We start from the raw sequence: 23,732 nt of genomic DNA, 5'->3' as shown, positions 1-23,732 counted from the left end.
ATTAATGAATCAGTTTCATACAAATAAAATCCATTCCAAAGATTTGTGTGAATCCAAACTTTTTAGGATAAGTTTTGGGATTAATTTTGGGCAAATGGCACAGATGCAGGGTCTCCTGTCAAAGGCAAGAGTCCCCGCTCCTGTACACTGAGTGATGAGGGGTACACTCTACCCATACAATGGACCCAGAGCCAGGTGATTTGGATTCAGCCATACACCAAACCAGAGTTATGATTATTAACCCCTCGACACTGAGGATTTTATTACTGTGTCACTAGGCAGCAAATATATCATTATTACAATTTCACACAATATATTAGCCTTACTAATTTACTACTAACAACTAGTGATGCGTGAAACTCACAAAAATCATTTAGCATTTGGCCAATGCGGATTTGGGTCTACACTTGCTGGGCCAGGTGCAGAACGCCTGGCCCAGATAATGTAAGGATCTACATGTGCCTGGACACCTGTCTCTACAGAATTTCCATGGCGCACTACGCGCATTGCTATGTAAACTACTGAAAAAATCTGTAAAAAGATAATAAAAATAAACAGGAGTCCCTGCTTCTCTACAAAGTCTCTGTAATATCTTATGCTAGGAAACTACTTACTAAATACTCAATATGAAACTGCTAGGAAGCAACTTAGTTAAAACTTGATAAGAATCTACTTGTTGTTGACACTGTAGAGGAGCAAGGACTCCTGTAAAAAAAAAAAATAATAATAATTAAAAATAAATAAAAACAGCAGTCCCTGCTCCTTTACGCAGTCTCTGTGACATTCCATACTAGGAAACTACTTACTAAATACTCAATATGAAACTGCTAGGAAACTACTTAGTGAACATTCAATAGGAAACTACATAGTGTGGACACTGCAGAGGAGCAGGGACACCTATAAAAAAAACAAAAAACAGGAGTCTCTACTCCTCTACCTAGTCTTTGTGACATCCTATGCTGGGATACTACTTATTAAAGGGGTACTCCGGTGAAAACCTTTTTTCTTTTAAATCAACTGGTGGCAGAAAGTTAAACGTATTTGTAAATTACTTCTATTAAAAAATCTTAATCCTTCCAGTACTTATTAGCTGCTGAATGCTACAGAGGAAATTCCTTTCTTTTTGGAACACTAATGACATCACGAGCACAGTGCTCTCTGCTGACATCTCTGTCCATTTAAGCCACCATGCATAGCAGATGTATGCTAAGGGCAGCATGGTGGCTGAGTGGTTAGCACTGCTGTCTTGCAGTGTTGGGGACTTAGGTTCAAATCCCACTAAGGACAACAATAAAAAAGTGTTATTATTATTATAATAACGTCAGCAGAGAGAACTGCGGTCGTGATGTCACCAGAAAGCATTCCAAAAAGAAAAGAATTTCCTCTGTAGTATTTAGCAGCTAATAAGTACAGGAAGGATTAAGATTTTTTAATAGAAGTAATTTACAAATATGTTTAACTTTCTGCCACCAGTTGATTTAAAAGAAAAAAGGTTTTAACCGGAGTACCCCTTTAAATACTCAGTATGAAACTGCTGGGAAACTATTTAGGGAAATCTCGATAGGAAACTACTTAGTGTGCCCCACTCTAGAGGAGCAGGGACTTCTGTAAAAAACAAACCAAAAAAAAAAAAAAAAAACAGGAGTCCAGTCACCTCTATGCAGTCTCTGTGACATCCTATGCAGGGGAGGACATATCACTTGTTCAGCCGGTTCGGCTGCACAGGGGCCCAGCGTGTTAGGGGGCCCCCCTAGTAGCCCAGGTCACAGCCTGGGCCTCACAGTTTGGGCCCCTGCAGGGCCCCCTGCCAGTACTTCATACTATATGCTGCAGCAACAGGTCCCGGACCTGCCGCTGACAGCAGTAATTTACCTCGGCCGGGCGAGAGGACAGGCCAGGGGCTGATGGGAACAGACGTGCCCCGCGCAGGCACGCACGTCTGTTCCAAGCCCCTGACGTCACGTGTCATGGCCTCTGACCCCGGCAGAAGCGACAGGAGCAGCAAACTCTCCCGCCTCACACGGCCGCATCACTGAGCAGATAAGGTGAGGAGAGCGACGGTCGGGTGCAGGGCGGGGGGGGGGGGTGGGGGGGGGGGGGTTTGTAATGATGATGAAGAGGACAGGAGGGGTGTTGAAGAGGTTGGTGGTGTAATGATAAGAAAGATTGGGTGTCTGGGAGAGCGTAGTGTTGATAAGGAGGACCAGAAGGGGGGTCAGGGGGGTAATGATTAGGGGGTTTAATGTTGATGAGAAGGACTGGGGGGGGGGGGTGTCAGCTGTGTAATACTGATGAGGTGCTTAAGGTATATGGGGTGATGAGGAGACTGAGGATGGAGTGCATGGGGTGTATGGGGTGATGAGGAGACTGAGGATGGAGTGCATGGGGTGTATGGGGTGATGAGGAGACTGAGGATGGAGGGCATGGGGTGAGGAGGAGACTGAGGATGGAGTGCGTGGGGTGTATGGGGTGATGAGGAGACTGAAGATGGAGTGCATGGGGTGTATGGGGTGATGAGGAGACTGAGGATGGAGTGCATAGAGTGATGAGGAGACTGAGGATGGAGTGCATGGGGTGATGAGGAGACTGAGGATGGAGTGCATGGGGTGATGAGGAGACTGAGGATGGAGTGCATGGGGTGATGAGGAGACTGAGGATGGAGTGCGTGGGGTGATGAGGAGACTGAGGATGGAGTGCATAGGGTGATGAGGAGACTGAGGATGGAGTGCATGGGGTGATGAGAAGACTGAGGATGGAGTGCATGGGGTGTATGGGGTGATGAGGAGACTGAGGATGGGGTGCGTGGGGTGTATGGGGTGATGAGGAGACTGAGGATGGAGTGCATGGGGTGATGAGGAGTCTGAGGATGGAGTGCATGGGGTTATGAGGAGACTGAGGATGGGGTGTATGGGGTGATGAGGAGACTGAGGATGGGGTGATGAGGAGACTGAGGATGGGGTGCGTGGGGTGTATGGGGTGATGAGGAGACTGAAGATGGGGTGTGTGGGGTGATGAGGAGACCGAGGATGGGTTGTGTGGGTGTATGGGGTGATGAGACTGAAGATGGGGTGCATGGGGTGTATGGGGGTGATGAGACTGAGGATGGGGTGTATGGGGTGATGAGGAGACTGAGGATGGAGTGCATGGGTTGTATGGGGGTGATGAGGAGACTGAGGATGGAGTGCATGGGGTGATGAGGAGACTGAGGATGGAGTGCATGGGGTGATGAGGAGACTGAGGATGGAGTGCATGGGGTGATGAGGAGACTGAGGATGGAGTGCATGGGGTGTATGGGGTGATGAGGAGACTGAGGATGGGGTGATGAAGAGACTGAGGATGGGGTGCGTGGGGTGTATGGGGTGATGAGGAGACTGAAGATGGGGTGTGTGGGGTGATGAGGAGACCGAGGATGGGTTGTGTGGGGTGATGAGACTGAAGATGGGGTGCGTGGGGTGTATGGGGGTGATGAGACTGAGGATGGGGTGTATGGGGTGATGAGGAGACTGAGGATGGGGTATATGGGGGTGATGAGGAGACCGAGGATGGGTTGTGTGGGGTGTATGGGGGGATGAGACTGAGGATGGGGTGTATGGGGTGATGAGGAGACTGAGGATGGGGTGTGTGGGGTGATGAGGAGACCGAGGATGGGTTGTGTGGGGTGATGAGACTGAAGATGGGGTGCGTGGGGTGTATGGGGGTGATGAGACTGAGGATGGGGTGTATGGGGTGATGAGGAGACTGAGGATGGGGTATATGGGGGTGATGAGGAGACCGAGGATGGGTTGTGTGGGGTGTATGGGGGGATGAGACTGAGGATGGGGTGTATGGGGTGATGAGGAGACTGAGGATGGAGTGCGTGGGGTGTATGGGGTGATTCAGTGGTGTATCGTGGTTGGCAGTATTATATTAATAGAGTACAGTGGTTGGCAGTATTATATTCAGGGGTACAGTATTTGGCAGTATTATATTCGGGGGTACAGTGGTTGGCAGTATTATATTGATAGAGGACAGTGGTTGGCAATATTATATTCGGGGGTACAGTGGTTGGCAGTATTATATTCGGGGGTACAGTGGTTGGCAGTATTATATTCGGGGGTACAGTGGTTGGCAGTATTATATTTATAGAGGACAGTGGTTGGCAGTATTATATTCAGGGGTACAGTATTTGGCAGTATTATATTCGGGGGTACAGTGGTTGGCAGTATTATATTCAGGGGTACAGTATTTGGCAGTATTATATTCGGGGGTACAGTGGTTGGCAGTATTATATTCAGGGGTACAGTATTTGGCAGTATTATATTCGGGGGTACAGTGGTTGGCAGTATTTTATTCAGGGGTACAGTGGTTGGCAGTATTATATTCAGGGGTACAGTGGTTTGGCAGTATTCAGGGGGTACAATGGTTGGCAGTATTCAGGGGGTACAGTGGTTTGGCAGTATTCAGGGGGTACAGTGGTTTGGCAGTATTCAGGGGGTACAGTGGTTGGCAGTATTATATTCAGGGGGTACAGTGGTTGGCAGTATAATATTCAGGGGATACAGTGGTTGGCAGTATTCAGGGGGTACAGTGGTTGGCAGTATTATATTCAGGGGTACAGTGGTTGGCAGTATTCAGGGGGTACAGTGGCTGGCAGTATTATATTCAGGGGGTACAGTATTTGGCAAGGTTATAATGATTATTGTCATCATACAGAGGATGAGGATCTACTGACAAATTAAGGAACCAATGATGTCCAGGTGTCAGACTCTGTAGAGAAGATGGAAGAAATCCTGGTGTCTGGACCAGAGGAAGAAGAAAAGTAAAGACAACAGAGAAGACGTCCCTCAGGTCAGTGATATCATTGTGTATTTTCCTAACTGTCCCATCAGAGCTGTAGTCACTGATATCATTGTGTAGTCTCCTGACTGTCCCATCAGCTGTAGTCACTTCAGACATGATGGGAGTTGCAGCTTTCCAACATCTCGGGAGCCACTAGAACCAAGGTGATTGGTGGGGGTCCCATGAGTCAGACCCCCATCATAAAAATGGGCTGTTTATTTTAAAATGCCTGGGCCTATTTTTGGTCCCAATCTGGCCCTGCCTGTAAGTCACTTCTATCATTAAGGATAAGAAGCCAAGGAACCAGGGGGTGCCAAGGGGTGTCGTGCTAAGTCCAGGGGTGCGAATGTAAAGGGGAGCACTGCCCTCTGCCTCCCAGCTAGATACGGGTCAGGCTGACCCGGGGGAGTACTCACTGTGCCGCACACTGAGAGGGACAGGGGCCACCCGGAGCCCACCTCAGGAGCCGTTCCATCCACCTGTGGTGGACAAGGCAAGTGGCGACACTACACACGCGGGGTAAGTGGAGGCCCCCCGGTGGGGTCTAGGTACATGAGGGGGCACAGTGCTGTGGGGGGGGGGGGTGGGGGGGGCCCAGGCACATTCTTTGCACAGGGGCCCTCTGCTGTCTGTGTCCGCCCCTGATCCTATGATAGGAAACTACGTACTAAGTACTCAATATGAAACTGCTACAAAATTACTTAGTGAACACTCAATAGGAAACTACTTAGTGTGCCACTGTAGAGAAGCAGGACTCCTCTTAAAAAAAAACAGGAGTCCCGGCTCCTCTATGCAGCCTCTTTGACATCCCTTGCTAGGAAACTACTAACTAAACATTCAATATGAAACTGCTAGGAAACAACTTAGTTAAACCTTGAAAGGAAACTACTTAGTGTGCCACTGTAAAGAAGCAGGGACTCCTGTAAAAAAACAAAAAAAACAAAAAAAAAACAAACCGGAGTTCCTGCTCCTCTACACTGTCTCTGTAACATCCTACAATAGGAAACTACTTACTAAATGCTAAGTATAAAATTGCTATGAAACTACTAAGTGAAAGCTTGATAGCAAACTACTTAGTGTGCTACTGTAAAGGAGCAGGGACTCCTGTGGAGAAAAAAAACAGGAGTCCCTGCTCCTATACGCAGTCTCTGTGATATCCTTTGATAAGAACCTAATTACTAATTCTCAACATGAAACTTCTAGGAATCTACTTAGTGAACACTCAATAGGAAACTACTAAGTGAACACTCTCTGGGCAGCAGACAGGAACTGTGTTTGCCTCGCTGCTCAATAGGTACAGTAGCAGGGACTCCTGTCAAAGACAGGAGCCCCTGCAACAGTACAGATTTGTGTTCATTAACCCCCCAAAAAAACACCAGGGAGGACATATTAGTTTCAATGTATAGCAGTGTTCCCCATACATATGGTATACTCCAGCTGTTGCAAAACTACAACTCCCAGCATGCCCTGACAGCCTTCGGCTGTCAGGGCATGCTGGGAATTGTAGTTTTGCAGCAGCTGGAGAGCCATACATTTGGGATCACTAATCTATAGGATAGACACTAGATTGGCATGCTACACGGACACCACGCCAAAGAAGACCAAGCAAGGAAGCGATGAGATGGATACAAAGTAGCATCAAGTGACAAACACAACAGCGAGAATAGGAGGAAGGATAGATACCTACCCCAGTCTGTGCCCTCTAGCTGCCGACCTCTGGGCTTATAGAGTCACCACTGGGCTCGCCTACATCAGCCGAGGCCAACGCCTGAGAAGCATCAGGCTACAATACAAGAGAAGAAAGAGGAGGAAAAGCTTAGTTTAGTACAGAAAGAAGACAAAGCGTTAGGAGCGGTCAGAGATCATAAAGCGCGCAGTGTTACATGGTCTCCTCCACCTACATTTGGGTCAAATATAAAGGGGATGTTCAGGATTGAAGAAAAACATAGCTGCTTTATTATAGAAACAGCGCCACTCTTGTCCTCAGGTTCCATGTGGTATTGCAGCTCAATTCCATTGAAGTGAATGGAGTCACGTTGCAATACCACACGTGACCTGAGGAAAGGAGTGGTGCTGTTTCTGTCAGAAAACCTCTAGGTTTTAAATACTTAAAGTGCCCCGCAAAGGATCAGCAGCTCTGACCGGCATGCCGTAGAAGCTGCCAGATATCACTGCAGGATTTAAAGGGGTATTCCGGTGAAAAAAATCGGCGCCCGGAGGAGATCAGTGGCTCTGATTCGCGTGTGGGCAGCAGAAGAAAGGGGTATCCTGGTGAAAAAATATGTTTTCATATCAACTGGCTCCAGAAAGGTAAACAGATTTGTAAATTACTTCTATTAAAAAATCTTAATCCTACCAGTACTTATCAGCTGCTGAAGTTGAGTTGTTCTTTTCTGTCTGACGACAGTGCTCTCTGCTAACACCTCTGTCTGTCTCAGGAACTGTCCAGAGCAGGAGAGGTTGTTATGGGGATTTGCTCCTACTCTGGACAGTTCCTGAGACAGACAGAGATGTCAGCAGAGAGCACTGTGGTCAGACAGAAAAGAACCATTCAACTTCAGCAGCTGATAAGTACTGGTAGGATTAAGATTTTTTTTTTCTTTTAATAGAAGTAATTTACAAATCGGTTTAACTTTCTGGAGCCAGTGGATATGAAAAAAATGTTTTTCACCGGAGTACCCCTTTCTTCTGCTGCCCACACGCCAATCAGAGCCACTGATCTCCTCTGGGCGCCGATCCTACCATAGAGCAGAAAGTTCCTGGATCCTTCCGGACATTCTGTAGTGTGAATGGGGCTTTACACTCTCTAGTCTGAGTTTACACTGTCTAAGGGTATGTTCTCATGTTAGATTTTTGGCAGAATATCCGCCTGGAAAGTTGCTGGCAGACATCCCGCCGGCGGGGGGTGGGGGGTGGGGGGGGGGGGTGCCGGCAGAAATGCGCTGTCTCCATAGACGGCAATGCATTTCCGAGAGGATTCTACAGAACAATAGACATGTCAATTCTTTCTGTGAAGGCCGGAAACTGAAATTTAGACACAGAAATTCCACTGTGTTCAGGGGCAGCAGAATCCCTTTGGAAACAATGGGATTTGCAAGTAGATTGTTTCCACCGGATTCCATTCAGAAATTCTGTTGTGTGAACAAGGCCAAAGACTTTTGTCATTTTGCCACCATGGACACTCATCCCCAACCTATAGGAGATTCAGCACTTCCGATCCCATAGGCCAGAGGTCTTCAACCTGCGGACCTCCAGATGTTGCAAAACTACAACTCCCAGCATGCCCGGACAGCCGTTGGCTGTCCGGGCATGCTGGGAGTCGTAGTTTTGCAACATCTGGAGGTCTGCAGGCTGAAGACCACTGCCATAGGCTATGAATGGGGCTATAAGGGGGGGGGGGTATGTGTCCTTAGTGGCAAACTTCTTTAAAGGGGTACTCCACTGGAAAACATTTTCTTTTAAATGATCTGGTGCCTAAAAGTTAAACAGATTTGTAAATGTCTTCTGTTAAAAAATGCTTAATGCTTCCAGTACTTATCAGCAGCTGTATACTACAGAGGAAGTTCTTTTCTTTGTGAATTTCTTTTCTGTCTGCTCTCTGCTGACACCTCTGTCCATGTCAGGAACTGCCCAGAGCAGGAGAGGTTTTCTATGGGGATTTGCTCCTATTCTGGACAGTTCCTGACATGGACAGAGGTGTCAGCAGAGAGCACTGTGGTCAGACAGAAAGTAAATTCAAATAGAGAAGAACTTCCTCTGTAGTATACAGCAGCTGATAAGTACTGGAAGGATTAAGATTCTTAAATAGAAGTAATTTACAAAACTAATTTAACTTTCTGGCACCAGTTAATATAAGAATTTTTTTTTCCAGTGGAGTACCCCTTTAAAGGAGTACTGCATGACAGGGGATAAGTGTCAGGGACCCCTGCGATCTCCTGCACGGCATCGCTGTTCTCCCCAGGAATAGAGAGTGAAGACCCCCGCAGAAAGCAGTGGCCTACATGTTCCCTCCATGCCTCTCTACGGGAGAGCCATTCGTGTATCTCCGGCTTTCCCATTGAGATACATGGAGGGGGCTGGCTGCGGGGGTCGTCACATCACAGCCACGCCCCCTGTGAGGTCACATCACACCCCCTCCCATAGACTTGCATTGAGGAGGCCTGGTGTGACGTCAAAGTGGGCGTGGCATCACAAAATGTTTTGAACACTAGGGCGATCCCATGGCGGTCCCTGGGATTGTCTAGGCTCTGGCGTGAAACAAGGATCATTTTCGGTAGCACCAGAAAGCAATGGTGCCATAAGCCGACACTAGATCCCAGTGGATGTCATACGTGATCACATAGTCCCAGTGTAAAAACTCTAACTTTTTGTAAGTTCAGAAGAGTCGTCTTTAGTTCTCCATAGATGACTAAAACTTCAGGCAGAGACCCCCCAGAGCTTTATGAATTTGTTACATTTTTCAGTTTGTATCTTCTTGTCTCATCTTGTAGTTCAGTCTGGTTCTTCCAATTCGCCAACGCATTTCAGTCCACAAAAAAAAAAAAAAAAAATAAGAGACGTCTCTGCCTTCATCTACCCTGGAAAGAGATTTTTTTTTGTCTCTATTGTCTAGGGGGGGAAAAAAAAGGGATTAGAATCGGAATATGTAAGAACAACTTACAGCATCTTCTACAGTTTTGCTGGGACTTTCAAAGCCTTCTTCAAAGATGTCGTCCGCGTTGGGATCGCTCGTGTGAGATGCCGAGGACTTTGAAGGGGAGCTCTGCCTTGGGGCCGGAGTAGGAGCTGGAGGAGCAGAGACAACATTGGAAACAATTAGAACCTGATGTAGAACAAGGGGAAAATTCTCATGTAAACAGTGCATTTTATTTTTATTTTAATTTTTTAAGAAAATTCCGATCCTACAAAAAAGAGAAAAAAATGACAGAGAGTATTAAAATGACATTGAGAAGGAGCGCAGCTCTGGAGGACATGCTCAGGTGGAGATAAAAGAATCATTTGTTAGAGGATAGATACAGAACACGGCCTCTTATGAAAGCCATATTTCATTTTATATTACAGATTTGCCTGCCAGACGTTAAACAGACTCCATCAAATTCTTTTTGGAGTCAGTGGTTCGAAACTAATAATTTTCCTCTGCAGCCTGTTTGCTGTCTAAACCTGTTGAGATGCATTTTTCATACAGAAACAAAATGCATTCATCACAGCGCCATATTTGGCTAAGGAGAAAGGCGCTGGAACAGCTTTTTTTTATTTTTTTTATTAATTTATTCTTTATTATTTATTTATTTTATTATTTAGTTATTTTTATTTAAAAAATAATAATAATAATTAATAATAATAATAATAATAATAATAATAATAATAATAATAATAATATATATATATATATATATATATATATATATATATATATATATATATAGTCGGCCCCTCTGGTGATTATTTTTTTTTCTATGGAGGCAAAATACCGCTTGTCATTAATGTTCTCTCTAATGAAAAAGGACACTGAGAGTCAAAGCGACGGGGGCGGAGAGAGACGGCGCGGCGCGGGATGGATTTATAAGACGGTAAATGAAGAGATTTGTCATTTGTTGACAATTCATTCAAGGAGGAAGAGAAAAAAAAAATGCTGACAGTATAAAAAAAGAAAAATAGCTGGAACCCCGGAAATGTTTGTTAGCGGAAAAAAAAGTTTTAAAATAAATAAATAAAACTTATACAATTTTGGTCATTTTATTTTCTTCCTTCCAGATTTCATTTCGATTCAACAACATTTGGCAAAAAATACAAAATGCAAAGCTAGGGCAGTGTTTCTAAACCAGTGTGCCTCAAGCTGTTGCAAAACTACGACTCCCAGCATGCCCGGACATCCGTTGGGTAATATGAAATGCCAAACCAAAAAATGCCAGAAAAAAACACCATGTGTACATATATATACTGATACATACATATACTGATACATATATATACTGATACATACATATACTGATCCCCACAAACAACCGCATCATGATGGAAGAAAACCAGGGGGCAGTTTTTTTTAGGTGTTTTTTAAGGGGTTTATGCTGTTGTTCTGTAGTTGACCTATCGGATTTCTTTTTAAGTGGGTCACTACTGAGGCGGGTCATTGCCGTGGTTGAACAAATAAACTACCTTACGGCCCAATGACACATGTAGAGGTAATATATTATACAACAAAATGGCCCCTAGGGGTCAAAAAGTCCTCTATGTAACATGTGTCACACTAATTGTTAAAACTTAGCTTTTATTGTGAACAAATCAATAACGTGAGGAACAAAAAGTACTAAAATCACAACTCCACTGCACTCATAGATGTCTGTGAAATGAGCCTATCAGTTGTGGGTGGGACTACCCTATTTATTAGATCTATGTAATGGACTTAGTTGGATCTCATATTAGATCAAATACATAGCTGTCACCCCCAACATGTTTCGCCACTTTTGTGGCTTTATCAAGGAGACAAACTATCAGTTTGTCTCCTTGATAAAGCCACAAAAGTGGCGAAACATGTCGGGGGTAACAGCTTTTTATTTTAATTGGCAACTCCACACTACGCTATGTCTTTCTAAGTTTGCCGCATAAATTCAGTTGTATAGCACACACTTGCAGTGCACGGCAGGTGGCTGGTGCTGAGGTTTGGGACCTCCCCAACACCCCCCCTGTGGGGAGATATAAGATCATAGTAATGCCACATTCATAAGTGGTTCAACTGAGACTACTGTGGCTTTTGCAATAGGTAATATCCTCTGAGTGACCCCAAATTGTCACCTCAGGGATCCTACATAATATGAGTTCCAACTAAGTCCATTACATAGATCTAATAAATAGGGTATTCCCACCCACAACTGATAGGCTCATTTCACAGACATCTATGAGTGCAGTGGAGTTGTGATTTTAGTACTTTTTGTTCCTCACGTTATTGATTTGTTCACAATAAAAGTTACGTTTTAACAATTAGTGTGACACATGGTACATAGAGGCTTTTTTGACCCCCTAGGGGCCATTTTGTTGTATAACTGCTGTGGTTGGTCACTACTATGGCGGGTCACTGCTGTGGTTGGTCACTACTATGGCGGGTCACTGCTGTGGTTGGTCACTACTATGGTCGGTCACTGCTGTGGTTGGTCACTACTATGGCGGGTCACTGCTGTGGTGGATCACTACTGAGGCGGGTCACTGCTGGGGTGGATCACTACTTAGGTGGGTAACTGCTGGGGTGGGTCACTGTTAAGGTAGGTCACTGCTAAGGTAGGTGTCGCTGCAGAGGTGGGTCACTACTGAGGCAGGTCACTGGTGTAGCAGGTCGCTACTAAGGCAGGTCATTACTGAGGTGGGTCACTGCTGGGGTGGATCACTACTTAGGCGGGTAACTGCTAGGGTGGGTCACTGCTAAGGTAGGTGTCGCTGCAGAGGTGGGCCACTACTGAGGTGGGTCACTGCTGTGGTGGGTCACTACTGGGGCGGGTCACTGCTGTGGTGGGTCACTACTGGGGCGGGTCAATACTGAGGCTGGTCACAGCTGAGACCGGTCACTACTGAGGTGGGTTACTGCTGTGGCGGGTCACTACTGAGAAGGATCCAGTAATCAGGCATGAAATATGGCAGTCTATGTATGATGGATGCCACTATGTCCTTGCCTTACTGTAGAAATGACCTGGAATTCCAGTTGTCGGCATATACTATAGAGATATATGTCAGGAGACACAGTGTGAATAGATCTTACAGGCTCCTATGATCTCAATAATTAATAATGTATTGAAAATTTCTGTAACTTTCTTTTTACTGTCCCACTCACATTCAAAAGAACAAAAACCTTCTTGTTTATAACCAGAGGCTGCATACCGTCCTGAATATGTCCAAATGGCGCACGTGCAGAGAGCATGAAATATATTTAGGTTATTACCCTCCGGATGTAAAGCAACATAAATAATATGTACAATATAAAGTATTTCTAATCAATCAATAAGCAATTCGTTTTAAAAACTTATGATGAACTGGTACAGAAAGGGGAACATATCAAGCTGATTTTGTTTATATTTGGTGTAAAAAGAGGAGAATAAGCTTAGTTTTGTGTTTACGCAGAATGATAATAATATGATTATTATTATTACTAAATAATAATAAAAAGTAGTGGTAATAGTAGTGGTACTATGAATTATTATAATACTATTATTATTTATGAATAATAATAACAATAATAATCATCATCATCATCATCATATAAAGTAGTTGTAAGTAGTACTATGAATTATTATTATAATACTATTATTAATATTATTTACTAATAATATTAATAATAATATTAACAATAGTGATGAAAATAATAATAATGATGATAATAATATTGTTATAAATGAAAATAATAATAATAAGAAGAAGTAGCAGTAGTGGTAATAGTAGTATTACTAGGAATTATTATTATTACTATTATTATTATTATTATTATTATTTATGAATAATAATATTAATAATAATAATAATAATAATAATATAAAGTAGTGGTAATAGTAGTACTATGAATTATAATTATAATACTATTATTATTTATGAATAATAATAATAATAACAATATTAATAATAGTAATGATGATAATAATAATAATAATAATAATAATAATAATAATAATAATAATAACATCATGAAAAATAGCAGGTATCTAATGAATCTCGACAGACTACGTTCATAGTGCATGTGACCGGTTGAGTTTGGTTGGTCTCCAGTGTTGCTACCTCCATCCGAGTCCCTTATTGAGCTCCACAGTTCTGATGTGAACATAGCATAACAATAATAATAATAATAATAATAATAATAGTATTTACTACTATTATCACTACTTTCATTATTAATATCAATATTATTATTAATTATAATAATAATAAAAAATGATAATACAAATAATAGTATTATATAGAGATGAGCGAACTTACAGTAAATTCGATTCGTCACAAACTTCTCGGCTCGGCAGTTGATGACTTATCCTGCATAAATGAGTTCAGCTTTCAGGTGCTCCGGTGGGCTGGAAAAGGTGGATACAGTCCTAGGAAAGAGTCTTCTAGGACTGTATCCCCCTTTTCCAGCCCACGGGAGCACCTGAAAGCTGAACTAATTTATGCAGGATAAGTCATCAACTGCCGAGCCGAGAAGTTTGTGATGAATCAAATTTACTGTAAGTTCGCTCATCTCTAGTATTATAATAACAATTCATAGTACTGCTACTATTACCACTACTTTTTATAATAATAATAATCATATTTTTTATTATTATTAATAATTTCCACCAATAGAAAACCAACCTATACAATGTACAGAAGAACCTTAAGTTGTCTCCTTATACAAAGATGCTAAATGTTCTGTTCATTCATTCCTTGTATCTATCTATCTTGTCTCTATGTGTTAGAAAGCTGACAACCAATATGGCTGATCCAGTTTTCATAGGAATTTCCCATCAATACCAAATGTTCTCAGTGGTGGATCCTCGTGGGTGTGGATGTTTTTTGGGGGGAGGGGTTATCCTTATAATGCAGATATTTTGTCTCTCTCTGGAAACACATTGGCCCTTATTTACTAAGAGTGTTGTGTAGGTTTCTTTGTGGGTTTTAATTCCCTACAATTTTTTTCCCACAGTATTTACTGAGGTTTCCCTAAATTTTCCACTTTTCCTTTCATTTTTTTTACACCTGCTCTGATCTGTCTGGTTTTCCTCAGCTCAAATCCACCACCTTTTCTTTGGAAACCTTAGTAAATATGTAGGGTTTTTGTGAAAATATCAGGAACACGCCCCTTTTCTGTGACCAAACCGCCTTTTCCTAACAGACACACCCCATTTTCGGGTTTTTCCCAGTAAAATGGAGAGCTTATTCAGGTTTTTAATTTCTGGCGCACAACCCGACAAAACATGTCGGGTTTACAATAGTAAATCAATGCCATTGTCTACACATTTAGGCACCCGATTCGTTTCTTACAGCTTGGCGTGCCAGCCCGCTGGGGGGGGGGGGGGCAGTCAGGTACTTACGTGAATTAGTGGACGGTGAAGTGGAAGTCATAGGCGTCAAGTTTAATTGTGAGATATCAAAGTCATCACAATCGTCTGTATCCTGAGCCAACCCAACTTTGTCGAAGTAGCTTGAGAAGGCCTCTGAGGTACAAGAGAGGGACGGATGATCGGGCTGCCGCGATGGCACCGGAGGGGGGTTTACCATCTGAAAATCCTTAAACATCTCTTTCGTTACTTTCTGGTCGGGCTGTAGAGGACCTGCTCGCAATGAGTCACTGGTTGGTGGAACGGCAGCTACCGGGGTAGTAGTACCTTGAAACATGGCTGCTTGGAAAGGCAATACAGTTTGTGTTGGCATGAAGGCAGTAGGTGGAAACTGGCCCGGAAGGGTCGGCCATGGCTGTTGCTGAGTAGGAGGGTAGAGGCCCGGTTGAGCCCATGCTATCGTTTGGCTTCCCTGCATGACCTGAGCAACTGGGGACTGACCGCCAAGAACCATCTGCGGTGGCATCAATGGTTGTTGTCCCCAGAATGAAGGCTGGACCGCTCCCATCGCAACGTAGCCTAAAGAAAAAATCAGAAAGTGTAATGAGACATTGAAAGCTTAGAGTAAATATGACTGTATCAGAAATACAACGAGAACTGTGGACTTTATGTATAGCACTCCAACAGGCCAAACAGAGTATTACAGTCAGTAGATCTCTGTAGAACTCTGCAGGGGCACAATAAAAAATGGTTATTTTATGATAACACTGTACAGGCAGCAAATGGACAGCAAATTTGCGCACGTGATAAAATGATGTCATCTACTCCACTTTCATTGGAGGATTTACCCTTTCGCCATGCATAGGGCAGCTGGAGGAAAAAAGGCCTGTAGAGTAGTGCTTTTCAAACTGCAGCCCTCCAAATGTTGCAAAACTACAACTCCCAGCATGCCCGGACAGCCAACGGCTGTCCGGGCATGCTGGGAGTTGTAGTTTTGCAACGTCTGGCTGCTGTTGTGCTCAATGGAGGCTCGCTATAGACCGTTGCAAAACTCTTCATACCCTCGTTGGCTGCAGACAGCTGGATGGTTCCACTATGAATTCTTGGTAAAAAAAAAATTATGCAAATTAAAATAACAATTTTAAATAATAATCTTAATTGTAAAAAATCTGTAGTTGCAGATTTTGCAGCAGATCTGCGTAATTTTTGTAGAAAAAAATCTGCAACAATACAATTTGATCGCTGATTTATTGCACATTGGCAAAAAAAAATTGCAGCAAATGTGAAGCTTGTTTTCAACCTAAACAAACATACAGTGTGGATAATTCACAGTGAGAAATATACAAAAACCAAAATTCTGCACCAATATGTGAGGATTCTGATGCAGGCTTTCTGCAGATTTTCTGCAATAAATTTTTGTGCAGGTTACAAATTGTTAAAAAAAAAAAAAAAAAGAAGGAAAACAATATGAAAGGATTTTGATGCAGATATGTTGCAGCTTTTCCGCTGTGACTTTTTGTGCAATTTGCAAATTTGCTAATCTGCACTAATATGTGAGGATTTTGATGCAGATTTGTTGCAGATTTGTTGCAGAATGAATTTCTGTGCAGGTTGCAAATTGGAAAAAATACACACACACACACAAAAAAAAAAAAAACATTAAAAAAAATCTGCACCAATATGTGAGGATTTTTATTAGGATTTGTTGCTATGAATTTTTGTGCAGGTTGCAAATTGAAAAAAAAAAAAAAAAGGAAAACAATACCTAAGGATTTTGATGCAGATTTGTTGCAGCTTTTCCCCTGTGACTTTTTGTGTGTTTGCTAATTGTAAAATATAATTTTTTTTTAAATCAGCACCAATATGCTAGGTTTTTGATGCAGATTTGTCACTTAAAATTTTTGTGCAGATTGCAAATTGTCAAAAAAAAAAAGTTTAAAATTCCCAGCAAAATTTTGAATTTATAGTGGATTCCAATAAATGTAATGGGGGAAAACTGCAACATAATGTAACATAACCTGACATGCTGCAGATTTTTATTCATACTGCAGGTAAATTTTCATGCAGATTTTGTATTAAAACATTATTTTTAATAGCCCCCTTTACATTATTCATATGGGGGGGGGGGGGGGGGGGGCTCTGATTTATAGGACCCCCTTCAATTGTCCAGAGTGGGGGGGGGGGGGGGGTCCCTTCAAAAGATAAGTTGGAGGTCTGGGGGACCTGAGGTGTCACTACATTACATGGACGCACCCCAGGGGGTCTACACATATGACCTCCCACAATCTTCCACAATAATTTACATATTCGGATTTATATCACATAAGTTGACAATTTTCAATTCTCCGTTGAGTAATTTTCAGGGTCACCCCGCTGCCCCCCTCCTCCTCCGTCTTCTTATTACCAGTGAGGTGAGAATTAATCATGTCTTGTAAATCTTGACATTGAGACCCCCCTTTCCAGGAGGCCGAGCTCCGCGCCATGACGGAGGGTACGGGACTAATTTGCAGGGTGTTTAGGGTTAATTTAAAGCTGACACCTCGGTGGTACAATCCGTCTTGTCTTTATGCGCTGGTCATGGAGGCCATGCATATATAATGGGGCGGGGGGGGGTTCTCTTTCCTGGATTCAGGAGGTGGTGGTAAAATGGAAATGTTTTCTGGACCTGTTATCAGATGGAAACTGTCATTTGGTGAATGGGAAAATCTTACACAGATTTGCTGCTGTTTCTACATTTTTTAACAGTCTACCCTGTAATTTTAAGAATTTTGGAATAAAACGTATACTTTTTATGGAAGAAGCCAGTGTCCGGAGTGCTGGGATTTCCCTCCTTTTGGAGTTTCCTGTAAACACTTCCTTTCCCTTACTTAACTGGCCAATCACAGCACAGCACCTTCTCTTCTTTGCTATGTCATGACATAGTGCTAGATGACATTTGGAGGGAGGAGCTATGTGAGCAAAAATTAAAGGGGTACTCTGCTTGTGAACATCTTATCTCCTATCCAAAGGATAAGGGATAAGATGTCTGATTCCAAGGGATCCCAGCACCAGGGCATGACTTTACACCACGCCCCCTCCATTCATGTCTATGGAGGAGGAGGCGTGGCAGCTAGGACATAGCAGTCATGTCTCCTCCCATAGATAATGGGTGACTAGTGTGCCGTGCTGGAGATTGCAGGAGGTCCCAGTGGCCGGACCCTGCGAACAGACATCTTATCCCCTATCCTTTGGATAGGGGATAAGATGTTTAGAAGCGGAGTACCTCTTAAAAAAGAAAAAAGAAAAAAGAAACAGCACAAAAAGGCTATGTATTGAACTGCTTTTGCTCAGATGAGAGGGAAGCCTTGATTTACCTTTCAGTTACAGTGTGGATCCTCTGGAGAAGGAAGACAAGCTCATGCAGGTACACAGTCCAGGCTCTATTTCTTTCCCCTACACATAGCACATACTACGCCCGCCCCCATTTCCCATGTTCTGTCTTGTTATGTCTCTTTCTAGAGGTGGGTTCTGGGGTAAGGAAATATGTTGCAATCTAACTTCCACATGGAAACGTGGAAACGCATGGTTTTTAGAAGCATGATTTTTTTGAACACAGTGCTCTCTGCTGACATCTCTGTCCATTTTAAGAACCGTTCAGAGTAGGAGAAAATCCCTATAGCAAACATAGAGTGGGGATCAAAAGTTTGGGAACCCCAGGTAAAAATGTGTATTAATGTGCATAAAGAAGCCAAGGAAAGATGGAAAAATCTCCAAAAGGCATCAAATTACAGATTAGACATTCTTATAATATGTCACCAACAGTTACATTTTATTTCTATCATTTACACTTTCAAAATAACACAAAAAAAAAAAATGGCATCTGCAAATGTTTGGGCACCCTGCAGAGTTAATATCTTGTACTGCCCCCTTTAGCAAGTATCACAGCTTGTAAACGCTTTTTGTAGCCAGCCAAGAGTCTTTCAATTCTTGTTTCCTTACAAAAGTCTTCCAGTTCTTTGAGATTTCTGGGCTGTCTGTCATGCACTGCTCTTTTAAGGTCTATCCATAGATTTTCAATTATGTTGAGGTCAGGAGATTGTGAAGGCCATGGCAAAACCTTCAGTTTACTCCTCTTGATGTAATCCCCCGTGGATTTCGAAGTGTGTTTAGGATCATTATCCATTTGTAGAAGCCATCCTCTCTTTAACTTCAGCTTTTTCACAGATGGCGTCAAGTTAGCATCCAATATTTGCTGAAATTTTATTGAATCCATTTTTCCTTCTACTCGTGAGATGTTCCCTGTGCCACTGGCTGCAATACAACCCCAAAGCATGATTGATCACCCCCATGCTTAACAGGGGGACAGAGGTTCTTTTCATTAAATTCTGTTCCCCTTCTTCTCCAAACGTACCTTTGCTCATTCCGGCCAAAAAGTTTAATTTTAACCTCATCGGTCCACAGAACTTGTTTCCAAAATGCATCAGGCTTGTCTATATGTTCAAACGCTGATTTTTGTGGTGAGGACGTAGAAGAGGTTTCCTTCTGATGACTGTACAAGTATCTCTTTATAGTGGAATAGTGTACCACAACTCCAGTGTCTGCCAGATCTTTCTGGAGGGATTATGCGGTCAAACATGGGTTTTGAATTGTTTTTCTCACAATCCTGCAAGCTGTTCTGTCTGATATTTTTCTTGGTCTTCCAGATCTTGCTTTAACTTCCACTGTTCCTGATGACTGCCATTTCTTAATTACAGGGGATATTGACATCTGAAAACATTTTGCTATCTTCTTATAGCCTTCTCCAGCTTTGTGAGCATCAACTATTTTCAGTTTCAGATTTCTAGACAACTGCTTAGAAGAACCCATGGTGCTGATTGTTGGGGCAAGGTCAGATGAGTCTGGGCATTTAACACCTTTGAGATTGACATCACCTGGTCTTCCCAGATGATGATTGAGAACAATCCATGACACTGACAGGTCTCAGCTTTGCAAACGGGGCAGTGCATTCTGTAAATTCTGCAGGGTGCCCAAACTTTTGCAGACACCATTTTTTTTCTTTTATTTTGAAAGTAGAAACAAGGATGAGATGACCATAAAATCAGGAGTTTGTCCGGCGCAGAAAGGAGCCATCAGGATGCAGGATAAAATAAAGGGATTTATTGAATGCAATGCGTTTCACTGCGCATGCGCAGCTTCTTGATGTCTGAAGAAGCTGCGCATGCGCAGCGAAACGCGTTGCATACAATAAATCCCTTGATTTTATCCTGCATCCTGACGGTTCCTTTCTGCGCCGGACAAACTCCTGATTTTATGGTCATCTCATCCTTGTTTCTACTCTAGTAAGGAGGGCTGCAGTGGACCGATTTATACACTTCACGCTAGACCTTGTTGTGTGTGGGCGCACAACCAACTTTGGTAAGCGGCCTGGGATTACCTCCCTTCCCCCCCTTCACAAGATCTGCTGATCCCACACTGCTGATCCCTCTCTCTTTATTTTGAAAGTGTAAATGATGGAATTAAAATGTAACTGTTGGTGACATATTATAAGAATGTCTCATCTGTAATTTGATGCCTTTTGGAGATTTTTCCATCTTTCCTTGGCTTCTTTATTTACATTAATACAAATTTTTACCTGGGGTGCCCAAACTCTTGATCCCCACTGTATACTGCTCTGGACAGTTCCCCAAATGGACAGAGACGTCAGCAGAGAGCACTGTGGTCATGATGTCAGCAGAGAGCTCTGTGTTCCAAAAAGAAAATAATTTCCTATGTAGTATTTAGTAAGTACTGGAAGGATTAAGATTTTTTAATAGAAGTAATTTACAAATCAGTTAACTTTCCGGCACCAGTTGATTTAAAAAAAATAAAATAAAAATGTTTTCCACCTGAGTACCCCTTTAACTTTTGCGGAATACAGAATTTCTGCCATAGAACATAAAGGGCATTTCATTTTCTCGAAATTACTGTCTGGAATTATTCTGCAGAATTCCGTAGGGAAATTCCGCCGTGTGAACATAGCCTAAAAAGTGAATAAGCTAAATTCTTACAGAAGCCACTAGATGGCGCTGTGGGTCTGCACCTCAGTCTTCACCTCTTTTCCAGGCTGAACGCTGATGAGCAGAGTCTTCAATTATGAATAAACTTACGGTCGACCTGCCGCATTGCTTAGAATTAAGTAAACACCGCCATCCGTTATCCTGAACGACCGCGCCTAATTGCTTCATGTGCCGTTGATTGGACACGGAGGATTGCAGGGGCTTTTTTGGCAGCGGGCGCTCGGCACATTTGTGTGCAGGCGGCGTCACCGGGCCTGTCCGTCCGTGCAGACAGGGGGTAGTTACCGGGAGCACTTAGTCTGGGAAAAATAAACCTGTCAGAATATTTCACCTGAGCCGCATTATCTGCAAGGGAAATGTGGAGGCAGAGGTCTAGTGAAGGGCGACGTCCCCGGGGGCCCCTCTGCGATCACTTACATGTATGGGGTCACTCTGAGGAAGACAAGGGAAAAAATCCCATAGTCCAGTGTTCCCCAGTATTTTGTCTCTCCAACTGCTGCAAAACTACAACATGTATCCTGACACCCTCTATAGCAGTGTTCCTCAGTCTGTGGCTATTGAGCTACTGCAAAACTACAACTCCCATTATATCTTGACACCCTCTATAGCAGTGTTCCCCAACCAGTGGCTCTCCCGTTGCTGCAAAACTGCAACTCCCAACATATTCTGACACCCTCTATAGAAGTGATCACCACACTCTGTGGCCCACCAGCTTCTGCAAAACTACAACTCCCATCGTATCCTGACACCCTCTATAGCAGTGTTCCTCAATCTGTGGCTATTGAGCTGCTGCAAAACTACAACTCTCATCGTATCCTGACACCCTCTATAGCAGTGATCACCACTCTGTGGCCCACAAGCTGCTGCAAAACTACAACTCCCATTAAATCCTGACACCCTCTATAGCAGTGTTCCCCAACCAGTGGCTCTCCCGCTGCTGCAAAACCACAACTCCCATCAGATCCTGAAACTATCGATATCAGTGATCACCACTCTGTGGCCCACAAGCTGCTGCAAAACTACAACTCCCATCGTATCCTGACACCCTCTTTAGCAGTGTTGCTCAATCTGTGGCTATTGAGCTGCTGCAAAACTACAACTCCCATTGTATCCTGACACCCTCTATAGCAGTGTTCCTCAGTCTGTGGCTATTGATCTGCTGCAAAAACTACAACTCCCATCATATCCTGACACCATCTATAGCAGTGTTCCCCAACCAGTGCCTCACCAGCTGTTGCCAAACAACAACACCCATCATATCCTGACACCATCTATAGCATTGTTCCCCAAACAGTGGCTCACCAGCTGTTGCCAAACTACAACTCCCATCATATCCTGACACCATCTATAGCAGTTTTCCCCAACCAGTGCCTCACCAGCTGTTGCCAAACAACAACACCCATCATATCCTGACACCCTCTATAGTAATGTTCACCAATCTATGGTTCACCAGCTGCTGCAGAACTACAACTCCCATCATAGCCTGACAGCCATAGTTAGAAAATGTTGCGCACATATGCAACTTACTATGGCACAGAATTAGTTATAAATTCAAATTGTGGCCCTCTAACTGTTGCAAAACTACAACTCCCAGCATGTCCGGACAGCCGTTGGCTGTCCGGGCATGCTGGGAGTTGTAGTTTTGCGACAGATATCTTGCATGTTCCTCCCTTATCAGGACGCTACTCTCAATGATTCAGCTTATAACATTATCCGCTCTATCTCTTTATACTAATCTCATTACTTTGTCGCTTTCATTGGCCACAGATGGAGGATCGATACGGAAGCGTCTATGGAAAGGTTACTCATAGATTTTCCTCCTTCCCTGGTAATGTGTCGAAGCCCCCCGGCCCCCCAGGGACGATTCCCTCATGTGTCCTGTATGTCGTCTTCTTGACTCTAATTATTACTAAGAGTCCTGATAACATTGAAGGATACAAGGTAAAAAGAGAAAGAACAGCGAGAGCAAGGTAATGGCTTAAAGGGGTACTCCGGTGGAAAAAAAAAAATCGACTGGTGCCAGATAGTTAAACAGATTTGTAAATGACTTCTATTTAAAAATCTTAACCCTTCCAGTACTTATCAGCTGCTGCATGCTCCACAGGAAGTTGTGTAGTTCTTTCCAGTCTGACTACAGTGCTCTCTGCTGCCACCTCTGTTTGTGTCAGGAACTGTCCAGAGCAGGAGAGGTTTGCTATGTTGATTTGCTCCTGCTCTGGATAGTTCCAGACACGGACAGAGGTGGCCGCAGAGAGCACTGTGGTCAGACTGGAAAGAATTACACAACTTCATGTGGAGCATACAGCAGCTGATAAGTACTGGAAGGATTAAGATTTTTATTTAAATAGAAGTGATTTACAAATCTGTATAACTTTCTGGCACCAGTTGATTTGAAAATATTTAATTTCCTCCGGAGTACCCCTTTAAAGAGAACTTGTTGTCCCATCATGAAAGTCTTTGTTGGCCGCATTGTAGCGTTCCCCAACCTGTGGCTTCTCGACTGTTGCAAAACTACAACTCCCATCATGCCCTGACAGCCACACTGGGAGATAAGATGTCAGGGAATTCCAGAGGCTCTGGTACCCATAGGTTGCGTTCACACGCTTTTTATTTTTGTGGGTTTTCCGCTGCATATTTTAAAGGGGGCGGGCTCTTCTCGGCTGTCCGCAGCAGATTTTCCACGGAGGAATTTACGCTGCGGAAAATCCGCCACAAGCCTGTTGAAGTCAGTAGGGACTGCGGCGGATTTTCCGCAGCGTAAATTCCGCCGCGGAAAATCTGCTTCGGACAGCCGAGAAGAGCCCGCCCCCTTTCAAATATGCAGCGAAAACACACAAAAACGAAAAGCGTGTGAACGCACCCTTAAAGGGGTATT

General features: G+C 43.4%; 1 protein-coding gene across 7 annotated transcripts in view; it reads right to left on the bottom strand.

Moving 5' to 3' along the window:
• Positions 1-23,732, bottom strand: part of DAB1 (DAB adaptor protein 1) — a 705,741-nt gene that overhangs the window by 3,314 nt on the left and 678,695 nt on the right. For 6 of the 7 annotated variants that reach the window (XM_056532964.1, XM_056532963.1, XM_056532961.1 and 3 more), the window contains 3 exons: positions 14,856-15,401; positions 9,479-9,603; positions 6,506-6,601 (listed from right to left, as the gene is read on the bottom strand). In XM_056532964.1, the coding sequence (XP_056388939.1) occupies positions 6,521-6,601; positions 9,479-9,603; positions 14,856-15,401 (752 nt within the window). In that variant the 3' untranslated portion in view covers positions 6,506-6,520. The remainder of the gene's footprint in view (positions 1-6,505; positions 6,602-9,478; positions 9,604-14,855; positions 15,402-23,732) is intronic. The other variant, XM_056532962.1, reaches the window with a different exon arrangement.

The sequence above is a fragment of the Hyla sarda genome, chromosome 7 (genome assembly GCF_029499605.1).
Source record: "Hyla sarda isolate aHylSar1 chromosome 7, aHylSar1.hap1, whole genome shotgun sequence".
Taxonomy (NCBI): domain Eukaryota; kingdom Metazoa; phylum Chordata; class Amphibia; order Anura; family Hylidae; genus Hyla; species Hyla sarda.
Note: the sequence above shows the minus strand (reverse complement) of the source record. Positions and strands in the feature narration are given on the sequence as shown.